At 41.4% G+C, this 12,754-nt stretch overlaps 1 protein-coding gene across 1 annotated transcript in view; it reads right to left on the bottom strand.

Moving 5' to 3' along the window:
* The window catches only part of SLIT3 (slit guidance ligand 3), a gene marked incomplete at its 5' end in the record, with an annotated part of 525,497 nt that overhangs the window by 207,267 nt on the left and 305,476 nt on the right, over positions 1 to 12,754 (bottom strand). Inside the window, 2 exons of the mRNA XM_080626822.1 lie at positions 2,648 to 2,811; positions 7,857 to 7,928. Coding sequence (XP_080482948.1) covers positions 2,648 to 2,811; positions 7,857 to 7,928 — 236 coding nt within the window. The remainder of the gene's footprint in view (positions 1 to 2,647; positions 2,812 to 7,856; positions 7,929 to 12,754) is intronic.

Here is a 12,754-nt window from a genome sequence, read left to right as displayed (position 1 = left end):
GCTTTTCTGCTGCTCGCAACTTGCCTACATGTGCCATTTGAATTGATCTCAGTTTACACAGATATATCTGCATGTAACTCTGACCTCAGCAACATTATCTTGAGAGACTTTGCACCTAATACTTATAAGCATCACAGCACAGGACTGGTAACATACTGTCCAGAAGAAATGAAAGAGACTTTGCACCTAATACTTATAAGCATCACAGCACAGGACTGGTAACATACTGTCCAGAAGAAATGAAACCATTTGGGTTCCAGTTATGGCACTTCTTCATCAGTGTGCCACTTATTCTTTTCCAAATTTCACTTCCAAACTTCACAAATATTTCCAAAGGAACATCTGTGATAAAATTTAAAAAAACAACCCCAACACACCTATTTTTGCAGAGGGTTCAAAGAATAACCAGAAGTCAGTTTTTCAAAGAGGATTTTCTTCTTTCCCAAAATTCTTCGATTCTACTCTTTCTGCTCTGAAGAGTGCAACAGGACAAGTTTTGAACTGGAATGCTCCAATGAAGCCCATTTTACAGCTGAGTTTTCTTTTGCTGTGGTGAAATTCCCACTGCCATAAAAACACAAGTGCTTGAAGTGCTGAGCCTATATTGAAACAGAGAAGTTCACTACCTTGTATTTCAGCTTTTCTTAACTATGATGCAAAAGCAGCTTTCACTGCCAGCTTGGGGCTAGTTACAGTGATTCATATGAGCTTAAATTGTATAAAATTCCTTTGCAGAAGGACAAGATCAGTTCACTACTCACCTCCAGCCCAGCTTGACTTCATAGTTAAACATGAACAAATTATGCTGTAAAATCAGCAATAAGAACTGTAATAAGGAGCAGAGAAGATTTATCTCCTCTTTAAACTAGCTGTCCATGTAGGTTTCTGTCAAACTAGCACATACTGAGTTCTCTGCTAAATCCTCCTCTAAAATGATCTCTTCAAATGCATTTCTTTTGCAGTGTATTTCATTTCCCAAGTGAGGGTTAGGGATGCAGCTAATGGACTGGCTCACTGGCGGCTTCTTGCCTTTAATTTCTATTGATTTATATTTTTAAAAAACAGAGGCCAATTGAGAGGTTTCTTGTACATTTTGGGTCCAACAGGCAACTCTTAAAAACTTTTTCTGTTCTGGAAGCCACAGTCTGCACAGAAAACCCTATTTAGATGAGTTCTGTCCACGCTACATTTCTCATTCAGCAATTATTATCTCTTCTCTTGATTTAAACAACTCTTTTTTCCTTCACTTCACTGTATCATAAATCATAAATCTGAAACTCAGACCCCATCTGAAACTTCATTTCATAAGAAAAAAAAATGCTGTGGTAAAATCAGATTCTGTCAATAGCTTAATTAATTTTTGCCATTTCTTTTATCCTTCCTCTCCCAAGACTGTTAGATTTCTAAACTTTTAGTTAATATTTGGATGTCATTTGTCAGGTATTCTGGGCAGCATCAAATCTCTACAACTGCATAGAAGCTTCTCACCACTCTTGAAAATCATGTCACAAAAATCACTGGTGCACAACTTCATTCGCCATACACCCATAACATTTCCTGCACAGCTCCAGTGCTGGGTATTAATCTACATCCATGATATATAGTTATGGCGATCAGACCCTTCTTCTCTAACTACAACCGTTTCTCTGTCATATGTAAGTGAAACCATATAGAAAAAGCATCCCTAAAAACTTTTCTAGTACGAGCACTTGTACTGCATTTCCCTCAGTCACCCCATGTACCCAGAGGATAAAGCTTTAGAGCTGAGGGAGATGAAGAACATGATACCACACGACTCACAGCCTATCAAGATTAGGACTCACACTGACTTAGTAACAAGCTCCCTGTGCTACTTGCCATTTGCCTTCAAAACTGTCTCCAGACTTGTGCCTGGTATCTTCTTTTCCCCACAGCACACGTACTGCCATGTCTCTCCCCTGCCAGATCAGCTCCTGTCAGCCAAATTCAGAGATTTCTTTTTCCAATCTTTTTCTTTTTCCCTCTCTCTATTTTATTTTTTCCCCTTTTTATTTTAAGAAAATGTATTTCTATAACGAAAGAGCCAAGTGCAGCTCCAGAGACTTCATGAATAGGCCTAACATATAGACACATGGTTTGTGAGTTGGCTGTGTATTATCAGCCCCATTTATCAGTGTATAAACTTGTAGAACAGCAAAGTGCATTGGCTCCCTAAGCATCCTCTTCCTGTCCCTGGGATAAAATCTGCTCCTCATGTTCTATAGTCCAGTGATTTATCAACAGAAATTAGCATTTTCTATTTCCTTTCTTTTGTATTCCAGTCAACTCTTGAGCTCTTCCCTTGAGAAATACCAGATTATCCACACTTAATTGATTTCTGATGTCGATATCATTGGCAGTGCTAAAGCAGAAAACATAATTTCAAACCTGAAACGTTAACTGGAATCCAATAATCCTTATAAATCTGAAAAAAACTTAACAATTTGATCTATTCCATTACAGTTTAGCTGCGATAAAACCAAACAGGACTGCTACTGAATGGCATTCAAACACAACTGCTACTGAATGGCATTCAAACACAACATAGTAATTTTCCACTCCCTGTTTTTATGTGAACATCAATATAAACCCATCAGCTGATAGATAAATGAAGGGTTGGCAGCATTACCAGAGCAGATAAAGTCCTTCTTCTGCACATCTGCTACCAGGAAGCCACGCAGGTTGACGGGGGCCAGGCAGAAGGTGAACTGCCCGATGGTGCGGCGCTGCCGCAGCCAGTCCGACAGCCAGGCCAGGTGGCAGTCGCAGTGCAGGAAGTTGGAGTGAAGCCGCCTACAAGACACACAAGAACCCTCAAGTTATCAATAGTAGTTTAGACATAAGACACAAATCAGAGCGAGCAAGTACAAGTCTGTCTCTTCAGCACAATTTTAGTAGGCTCATTGCAGTTTATTGGTTAGAGTTGAGTCAGGTCTTGACTATCTACATTGACAAATAATTTACAAACATCCACACATAAATCAGTGCTGTTATTTAAAATGTCTTGGAAGAATGAAGTTAAATAATGGCCTGCCTACAGGTACTTACGACCTGGCCATTCCAGTGAAAAGAACATGAAGAATTTAAGATTCCTCCAAGTAATCACTTTGCCTGTGATTTCATATCAGAAATAACCACATGAATGTGGCATCTTTGAGTGAATTCAAAGGATGGCTTCATAAAAATGAGGACCAGGCTGAAAAACAGGATAATAGATGATTCTCCCTCTTCTCTGTCCTTGGGGAGGGGAAGGAGAGAACCCTCCACACACCAGCAGCTATTGATCCCAATGTCCTGTATGTTGGAAGGCCACTGTGGATGGGTTCTGGACAGAGCAACCTGGTCTAGTGGAAGGTGTCCCTGCCCATAGCAGGTGGCTGGAATGAGATATCTTTAAGGTCCCTTCCAACCCAAACCATAGTATGATTCTGTGTCCCTGTGTTGCCTGGACAAACTCATCAATGCTCTTTTTATTATGGTGCTTTAATGCAAGTATGCAGGTTCTAGACAGAAATTTTCATCTCATGATGAAAAAGGGGACCACGAAAGGGTGATGCCACAGAGCAACAGAGGGTTGTTCTTTGTAAGATCTGCCCACCAGCTCCCAATGTCCACCACTGAAGATCTGTCCACCAGCTCCCTTCTCAGCCTGCTTCATGTCTGGGACTAGAGACTGGCAGAAGCATTACCTCATTGGGGGGGGGGAAGTCTGCAAATTGATGATGCATTCAGGGAGCAAATCTGGTCATTTTAATAGCTACCACACTTTAGGTCAAAACAAAAGCCCAGCATATTCATTATTTCATTCCTTGTAATGAGTCAGACATTCACAGTGTTATACCAAAGCTGAAATGATAAACCACACTGAAAATCCTGTCAGAAATGGTTAGACAAGGCATTATTCACTTATATTATAGGCATTACATTTAAAACAACGCACACAATCAGTGTGAACAGGACTTTTAGCCTTGTGCATCCACCAAAGAAATCATATGTCTATGCGAGATCTTCATACTGCTGAGCAGCACCAGCACCCAGGCTGACAGTCCCCAGCTTTGTATGTCTGGGGTAGGGAGTCACAGTACAAGACCACAAATCTGGAACTCAGAGTTTATCCTGTAGGGATGGAGGACGCTAGTCTCCTGGGAGCACTGTGTAACATAACTGTTGTAGAAGGATGGCTAGAAAACCTTGTGTCTGGGGTTTCTGAAGCTATTTAATTGACACTGCGGTAAGTCAGATTTCTAGCAAAATGTTTTGTTCTTATGAACCATTAATCTGCCTGGAACACTTTCTGTTGATTGGAAGAATGAATAAATCCGTTTACAAAGAAAAGAGAACAAATATAATCTAGCCAGAAATTATCCTAAGTAAGACTTTGCTTTAACTCCAACTTCGAGAGTAAGCATTTCATTTAAATCCTTAGAGGATTTTCCCTTCCTACCAGGGCAGCCAAGAATGATACTAAGAATCATCTTCCTCCAGAAGAGCTCATCTGATGCCATTCCCTGCATCCCCGGTATGGATGTAGGCAGGCAGGAGTAGTACCCCACAGTTTCACAAAAAGGGGCAGCTTTCCAGTCCTAAGGGTTGTTTTTTTTACTCACTAAATTGGTATTGCTGGTGTCAGGGGTCCCCCAAGTCAGCAGCGCAAAGCGGCACCTCTGCCAGCTTGCCTGCCTCAGCAGAGCCCGACCTCGTCGCCTGGTCAAGTGTTTTGTGTGGATATTCTACAGTTCGCTTTGGAGAGGAGGCCATTTGAGAGCCTATCAAGCTAACAAAGCAGCCTATTAGAATATATTTTTGATAATTATATTAATGAATACAGCCACAAAAAGACTTTTCAAAGTACTTCAAAAGCATAATGCACCAATTCCCTGTGAACATGAGAAGCATCAAAGTGATTTGGTACATTTTCAGTTTATCCTTAAAAATAAAACCTAAAAGAAATTATGCAATTACCTATCTCAGCAGTCCCTCACAGGTGCAAAGGCAACAGGCCACTCACCATTAAGCAAATAGGTATGGGGAACATGTTTTAACATAAATAAAGCTGGTTTAAGCGAAGGAAAGCAGATCAATAAAAACTAATTCCTGTCACTTCCAATCAAGGCTGAGATCAATGAAACTTAGCAACAGTTAAATAAACAGGTTAGCACAGAAAAGATGATTTCTTCAGGTGCTTCAAATCTTACTGGGCTTTTTATTTTTCTTTCCCTTGAGAGGTCATGTTCAAGTTGAATATGCTCTTTACTTTAACTTTTCCTTCTCTCTTCTTAAATGAGCAGATTGTTTTGAGAGCCACGAAGACAAAGCTATTTATCCACAGAAGCAGAAGCAGCTGTGGCACAAGCAGCCCCAGAAGTTGTGCTAATGGATCTCACTAGTGTGTAAGAGGGACACGCAGAGGTCAAACACTAACCATGCCGCAGCTAGGTGGGAAAAAGAGCTTGTCCCTCCTTAAGTAACGCTCAGATCAGGGATTCCCTACGAGAGCTTCTATAAGAAAGCGCAGCTAAGTGGGAAGCTACTTGAGAAGCTGAGCAAACTGATGATCCTTTTTTAAGGAAACAGTAGTCACCAAACTGTAATGAACACCATTCATGATCTGTTTGGACTGAATTTGCATCAACAACCAAGAGATTAAATAGTAGATCTTAGTCAGCCATTATGCCTCAGACTGCTTTCCCCTTTCATGGTAACTGTTCATTGAGGTTGTATATTAGTGCAGAAGGTAAAGGTTATCAAGTGAAATAAATCAAAGAAACTAGGGAGAACATTAACATTCCCCCACAAATAATATTTTTGTATAAATATTTTACATAAGTGAAGAAAACCTGATGAGTTTTAGATGTGTTTAAGTGTATGTTAGTTGCTAGGTTATTACTAGCCATTTACCTAAAACTTGGTTAAATCAAAGCAGTATTAGCCTAAATTCTGAACAGAAGAAATTCAAAAAATACTGAGTAAGATGCAGCTGTGCAATCTTATTCTGCCAATAATTATGGTTAATAAAGTATTAATTGTGAAAAGTGCTAAGATGGATAGAGGGAAAAAAAATTACTATGAAGGAGCAGCTGAAGAAATTACAAAATGCTACTTCATTCCTGTATTTCTCTTATATTTATTGCTATTTTGATGACTTCCCTGTATCTGTTGAAAAAAGATGCGAGAAAATAGAGAAAACAAAACCATTTTTCTGTATTTCCACCTGACTATGTAGAGGTCTTTAACTCCTACATTGAACTGCTCGGAAGGGCGCTGCATGCTATTTGGCACTCTGCGGAGACTGAAACATGCCATTTGATACTGATGAAACTACCTTTACAGAACAGGAGGTGAATGAATATGAATGCAAGTTTGCAAAAGTTGCCCTTTTTGCCATAGACCTTAAATTAAATTTCCAGCAAATCCTTTTAGAGTGGGTCAGCATTCATGCTCTGTAAAATGTGGCTCTCAGAATTCAATATAAAAAGCTTCCCTTTATAAATCCTATTTATGACTTCCTTCCCCCTTTTTTTCCCTTTTCTTTTTTTTCTTTTCCTTAATTACAGCAGAGGGGGATTAGTCAGTGTAAGTCCCCAGGGAGCTATATACAAAGCCATCTCTGAAATTAAACTAAAGGGAAAATGACAGAAGGCATTGAGCTCTGGGAACAGACAAGACTGACTAATCTGAAGAAGACAGGCAAATTTTCTGGACCACTGTGACCGAATGAGAAAAGGCGAAACTCCAGGAACCTTCACCCTGCACCTTTATCCTCTTTATCTATTCTTTCCTAAAAGACAAACATCTAATTTCCATTTCATTACTTACATTAAGATCTGTGAATGTCACCATTTAATGAAGAAGGCAGATTTAAATCAGAGGTTATCTTACACTGGTTGACATAAGTAAAGCCATTTTTCTTCAGTTCTGTTAATTTACTTAATCTGGTTTTACACATGTGTATGTAGCATCCTTGAGGCATTTTAGTTTTTCAGTGCTGTAGAAAATTTCCAAGCTGGCTACTATTTCCCTTTCTTTGCTTTTAGGACTAAATAAATCTTGGTTGAGTTTGAGATTTTAGAGTCAAAAACCAGAGATACTTTGTTTAAACATCACTTTTCCTGAAGTTGTGTATTCCCTAAAGAAATTTAAAGGAATTATTTAAAGAAAATGGTTTTGGTAGACTATGGCTAAATTATACAAATGCACAGAGTCTAATTTCAGTCTTTGTGTTTTGGTCTACTAAGGCTGATCAGAGCTCTTGCAGTGGAATGGTGCCCAGCTATAAAGACATGGATTTGACGTAAGACAAGCCTTTATAAAAAATACATCAGATTCAGTGACATTTTGTTTCAGAAAGTAACTGGAGAAGGTGCTTCTTTTTCAAGTTCTTTAAAAAATGCCTTGTTTCAGAAATTAGTATTCTGAATTTCAAAAGAAGAAATGGGATTTAAGCACAGGATGTTAAGAAAATTAAGTAACTTGATCCATCTGAGCAGTTTTTACAACGTTGATGGTGTTCCAGCATGGAACACATTTCACGTTTTGGATTTTCCTAGGTGGGGGAAATGCCAATTTCATTTCCAGGAAAATTCAGACTCTTGATAAAACCAAATCTAAGTTCATTGTTTAAACCCAAAGAACCGCTGCAGGGCTCTGAAGGCACCCCCCACCTTCACAGCCTGCCCCAGCCCAGCACTGCAGCACAGCCCAGGGCCTCCTGTCCCTGTTGCCATCCCTGCCATGGGTCCCTGTGGGATGGGCTCAGCACCACCTCCCTCAGGAAAGAGCAGTGAACTGGCATCACCATCATCATCATCATCATTATTCTATTTGAAGGTATTACTTACAGAGTCCTGATCTTTGGCATATGATTGAAACTGGTAACAGGAATGCGGGTGATGTTGTTATTGTTGAGAGTACTGTTAGGAGAAAAAAAAAGAGAGAAAAGAAAATAAAAGATTGATCAATTATTTACCTTTCTTCACCAACACATCATTTACAGACACAAGCTGCTAAAATTCTTGGTAATAAATCTGGCAGGCTGCAAGCAGCAAGAACATGCTGACCAATAACTCAGACAATCTGTAGCCCATCATGAAAGATATTGTTAAGGCAACGCAATCAACAGCTGTATAAGAATGGCTGGAGGTTTCTATTTACCATGTCTGAGTACCAAGGGGGGCAGGAGATGAGGTTTTATCGACCACTGGAACAGATCCAGACTTTCTGGATAAGCTGCCACTCTGCTTGAAAGGCTGGTGCAACTGGAGCAGAGGAACAGCAAACTGGCACACCGCAATGTGAAAGCTTTGCACTTATAGTGCTCTCTCTCACATAAAAAAAGAGCTGTTGACTTGCCCAGGCTTATTAACACAGCCAGCTTACACGGCCAGACAGCTCCAATTGCCCTTTGAAAACACATGGACCCTTTCTTTAGTTGCCTTATGAAAAAACATATGGGTAGTGGAATGGATCAGAATAAAACATGTCATGACCCAGGCATATAAGGATTTCTGCTCCTCTATCAAAGCACAGCTTAAAGAGAAAATGATCCCAGCTGCTGTAGGGACCCCCTGAGCGCTTCTTATGAAAAATGAACTGACTCGATTATCATCTTCTGAGTGTGCTGCTCCCATCTACGGAGCTCCTAATTATATCAATGACTCTCTAGCAAATTAGAAGATATAAAGTTTATCAAGATGGCACAGGAAATGGAAAGCACTCCAACAGGGCATAATTGCCATGCTCAAAATGCACCAACTCTGCAGCTCAGTTTGCCATGGGAATCAATGGGGCCATGTCCCAGCATGGCTGGTGCTGCTCTGCCTGTCGTGGGGTGTCCTCTGCTTTATACAAGAGGCTCAGCACTCCACAGGATCACACTGGGAGAAGACAGTGCTTTTGTGTGTTTGTGTTGAAGAAAATACCTCCTGAAACAACCTGAAAAGGCATGTGACCCTTCCCTGAACTATTTAGTTGTGTGAAGTTATGTATTTACATAGGACACTTAATAAAAAGCTCTTGAAGACCTTTACAGAAGTTCAGTAGCCCTCTTGGTCACCTGCTAATTTAAAAACATTTTTACAGTTCTGCCCAGAAATCCCTCGGTGACACCATCAGCAGCAGATTAAAGCTAAATTGCATTATACCCTAGTAAGACTGCTTTTCTGGTACCCAGGAAGACACACAGGCATACTGGCAGAGGCAGGAGGTTGGAGGTAACACAGCTATGCACAGGTACAGTCGGGAGGGGAGTGTGAGCAGGCTCTGGCACTGGCAGCAGTGGGTTGGTGTTGCTGCACTGCATCCCAGCAGGGCAGAACATGACCACGCTGTCAGCAGGGTGGTAGCTGGTACTTCAGCACAGTGCGCACCAGATGGATGCAGTACTGATCTGGAGCCAGCCTGGGGACTGACATACCCATGACAGCAAACTGCACCAACAGAGCAAGATCACCCTTCCTTTCCAAATCTGTGAGCAGAGGGAGTTATGGCAGTAATAGCAAAGTTTTGGAAAGCTGGAATCTGCATGTCAGATCTGCTGCCAGAGATCTGTGTCAGTCAAGTCACACACGTTCACACACCAAGCTGGTAAGAGCTGTAGGCCTTAGTGCACTGCCACTTATAGTAGAATATATAGTATGAATTCCAGATCTCTGGAAAACTTGCTGCTGCCAAAACCTGGACAAGAAATACCCAGCTAAGCATTGGGAGCAACGGTATCAAAATCAGGGGTTTGTGTATTCCATTTTTCAATATGCAAAGACTCAAACGCAGTCTGTTACAAAGTTACTGGATAAGATGAAAAGGGAAATAGTGCCAGGTTCAGAAGAAAACCTAGAAGTGAGCTCTTACAGCTGTCAGCCCTGTCATTTCCTCAGCTGTGCATCACAAGCTGCACATGTCACCACCTTAAGGTGGCTTCAGCGCTGGAATCGAACACAGTGACTACCAGGGTGTATCTGATACACTGCTGGCCTGAGCAGCTCTACCTTGGAACTCCTGCTGATGTCATGATCACACACATCTCCCACTGTGGCAGCTTATATGGTGCAAAATGAAACCCTCTGTTACACAATTGCCACTGCTCAATTATCTTATGCACCTAGTGATGGGGGTTGGAATGGCATGAGTGTTACGGTCCCTTCAATGGGACAAGGGGTGATGAGTTGAAAATAAACAAGGGAAGTTCAGGTTGGATATAAGGATGAAGTTCTTTACTGTGAGGGTGGTGAGGCAGTGGGTCGCCCAAAGAAGTGGTAAATGCTCCATCCTTGGCAGTGTTCAAGACCAGACTGAACAGAGCCTTGGGTGACATGTCTAGGGTGAGGTGTCCCTGCCCATAAGCAGGGGGCTCGAAACTGGACGATCTTGAGGTCCTTTCCAACCCTAACAGTTTCAGGATTCTATGATTCCAACCCAAACCATTCAATGATATGATAAAAACAAGCACATGCAATTTCAGCAAATGAACACAACCTCTCATAAGATGCATACATCTATACATCAGCACACCCACCCCTCAATATCTACATTTGATATTTGCATCTACACATGCATGTGGGGAAGCTCAAACAGGGCTCACAAATGGCATTTCTAACTGCACCACCATTTTTTTTCTATAAACATAAAAACATAATTCACCCTCTGCCTCAGTTGCCTGTGACACACAAATGAGCTATGCACTTGGAAGCTTTTAGGTATACACCGATAAATAAAAGCCACATGTAAAGTCAGCTCATAACAATTAAATCACATACAGAGCTGATGTCTGCATAGGTCACAGCATTACACTGCAGGAGTCAATGGAGCCACAGGAATTCAAGGGAAACTTTCTATTGATCTCAGAAGGACGTGGAGTGGATTCAGGCAGAACAGGACGTGACAGCAAGCTTCCTTCTGCAAGGAGGGCAGAGAACACCCTGTCTCCCAGCGCAATTCTTCATGCAGATGCGGAAAGGTCAGCCTCTGCTGTCCGACTCCAGGATTCCAAAGTATTTTAAAATATTCTCTTAAAATATTTCTGTTCAACAGACAAAACATTATCCCAACCACAGCGTATTTCTACTCTCAAAATGTCTGATGAGAGCGGCCCAGGTTTTGCCCCTAATAAGCACAGGTTTCTCCTAATTCACCAACAAATACATAACCCTCCCTCCAAGAATCCTAAGTCAGTGCTGAATTCATGTACTCCTTAGCCACAAATTTCAGGGATAACTCTAGCAGACAGCTAGCGCTCACACGACTTAGTAGTGATATTTAAATGTTAACCATAATGAAGGCAATAAAACATCTATGATAACAGCAATTATTTCAGAACAAAGAAGGCCAAACACTGCAAAGGGCACTAATTGACAGTGAACTGTGCCTCACAGGAGCTGCAGGAATTTAACCCTGCTGAGCAGGATGTGCCAGGCACACACCTCCCACTGCGGGAAGGCCATGGATTTTGAATGCAGATTGGTTCAGGTAGAGGTGGGCTCTAAAGCCACTCTGCAAAGCTTTCCTAGGCACATGAAGCCCTCCCAGCAATAAGGTTTTGTGTCCTGGCAGGGGTAAGGGCACAACACGGGGGCATTTGTAACACATTAAGGGAAAAAATCAATCCTGCTTCACTGGTGTTCCACTGCTAGCAGCTCCGAGGCCCCAGTTTCATTTTGATCCAACTATGTTTCAAATCCATAGAAACAGCCGTGCAAACACCAGGAAGCTGCTAGAAAGAGAAAACTTCAAGAATCTTCCATCTCCTCCAACACCATGTGGAAGAACTTGTATTCTGCAGAGTTCTCCCCAGCTTCATGCCTCCCATCTCTTCCAGAACCCAATCTACCCTTGTCCCTTGAAAAACCACTGTCCTATCAGTTAGAAGTCCTCTCCCTGGAAACTATTCACATCCAAAATGCTGAATCAGGAAACTGAGGTTATAGACAATATTATTTATGCCAGCAAACTTCCCACCTTGGGCCGTGATCCTTGTCAGATCTTGCAAGCTAAGCAGAAGCAGACTGCAGCAGTCCTAAGGATCCTCCAAGGACTACTTGGAAGATACATAATGTGGCATCAGCAGTCTTTTGAGGTGGTACATCCTCCACCAGTCTGAACTGTCACAGTCCCGTTGACTCCAATTTACAACCCCGGAGGAGCTGCTCTACTAACTCATTCCTCTGCCAGTTGCCCAAACTGGTTAGAGGCACGCATGGAGCTGCTTTCTTCCTTCTGAAGAATAAAGCTGATTTATAGCCCCTACTAATCAGATCTCTTTAAAGGAAAGACTGCTCACTCTGCAATCCTGCCATCATTTGAAAACAATTACCTATCTCCTTCTAACTTTTTGTGCAAATTTAACTACATGCAGTTGCATTTCTATTCTCTTCATGACTTGCTCCAGATTCATGTACATCACTGCAATGTGATTACATTAAAATCATTAACCTCCAGAAATGACTGTCATGTGTGCATTTTTAACATAATATTTACGCATTATTCTTTACTCGTTTCTCCACCCTCCTGAATAGGAATACAGGTGTTCAGGACTAGATGAGAGCCAGAAAGAGTAAGTACTCTGAATGCTAGGAGAAATGACACAACTTCTATGGAAGGTACTTTGGGGAAAAAGAAGAAAAGGGTTTAATATTTGAACCCTACTAATAATGCAAGTATTTTAGTTTAAAAACTCAGGAACTCCAAGCATCCTCTCATGTTGCTTGGACTGAGAGAGCAGAAATCCCTGGCTGTCAGATCAATA

The sequence above is a fragment of the Psittacula echo genome, assembly GCF_963264785.1.
Source record: "Psittacula echo genome assembly, chromosome: 11".
NCBI lineage: Eukaryota > Metazoa > Chordata > Aves > Psittaciformes > Psittacidae > Psittacula > Psittacula echo.
This window is presented reverse-complemented; position numbering and strand designations above follow the sequence as displayed.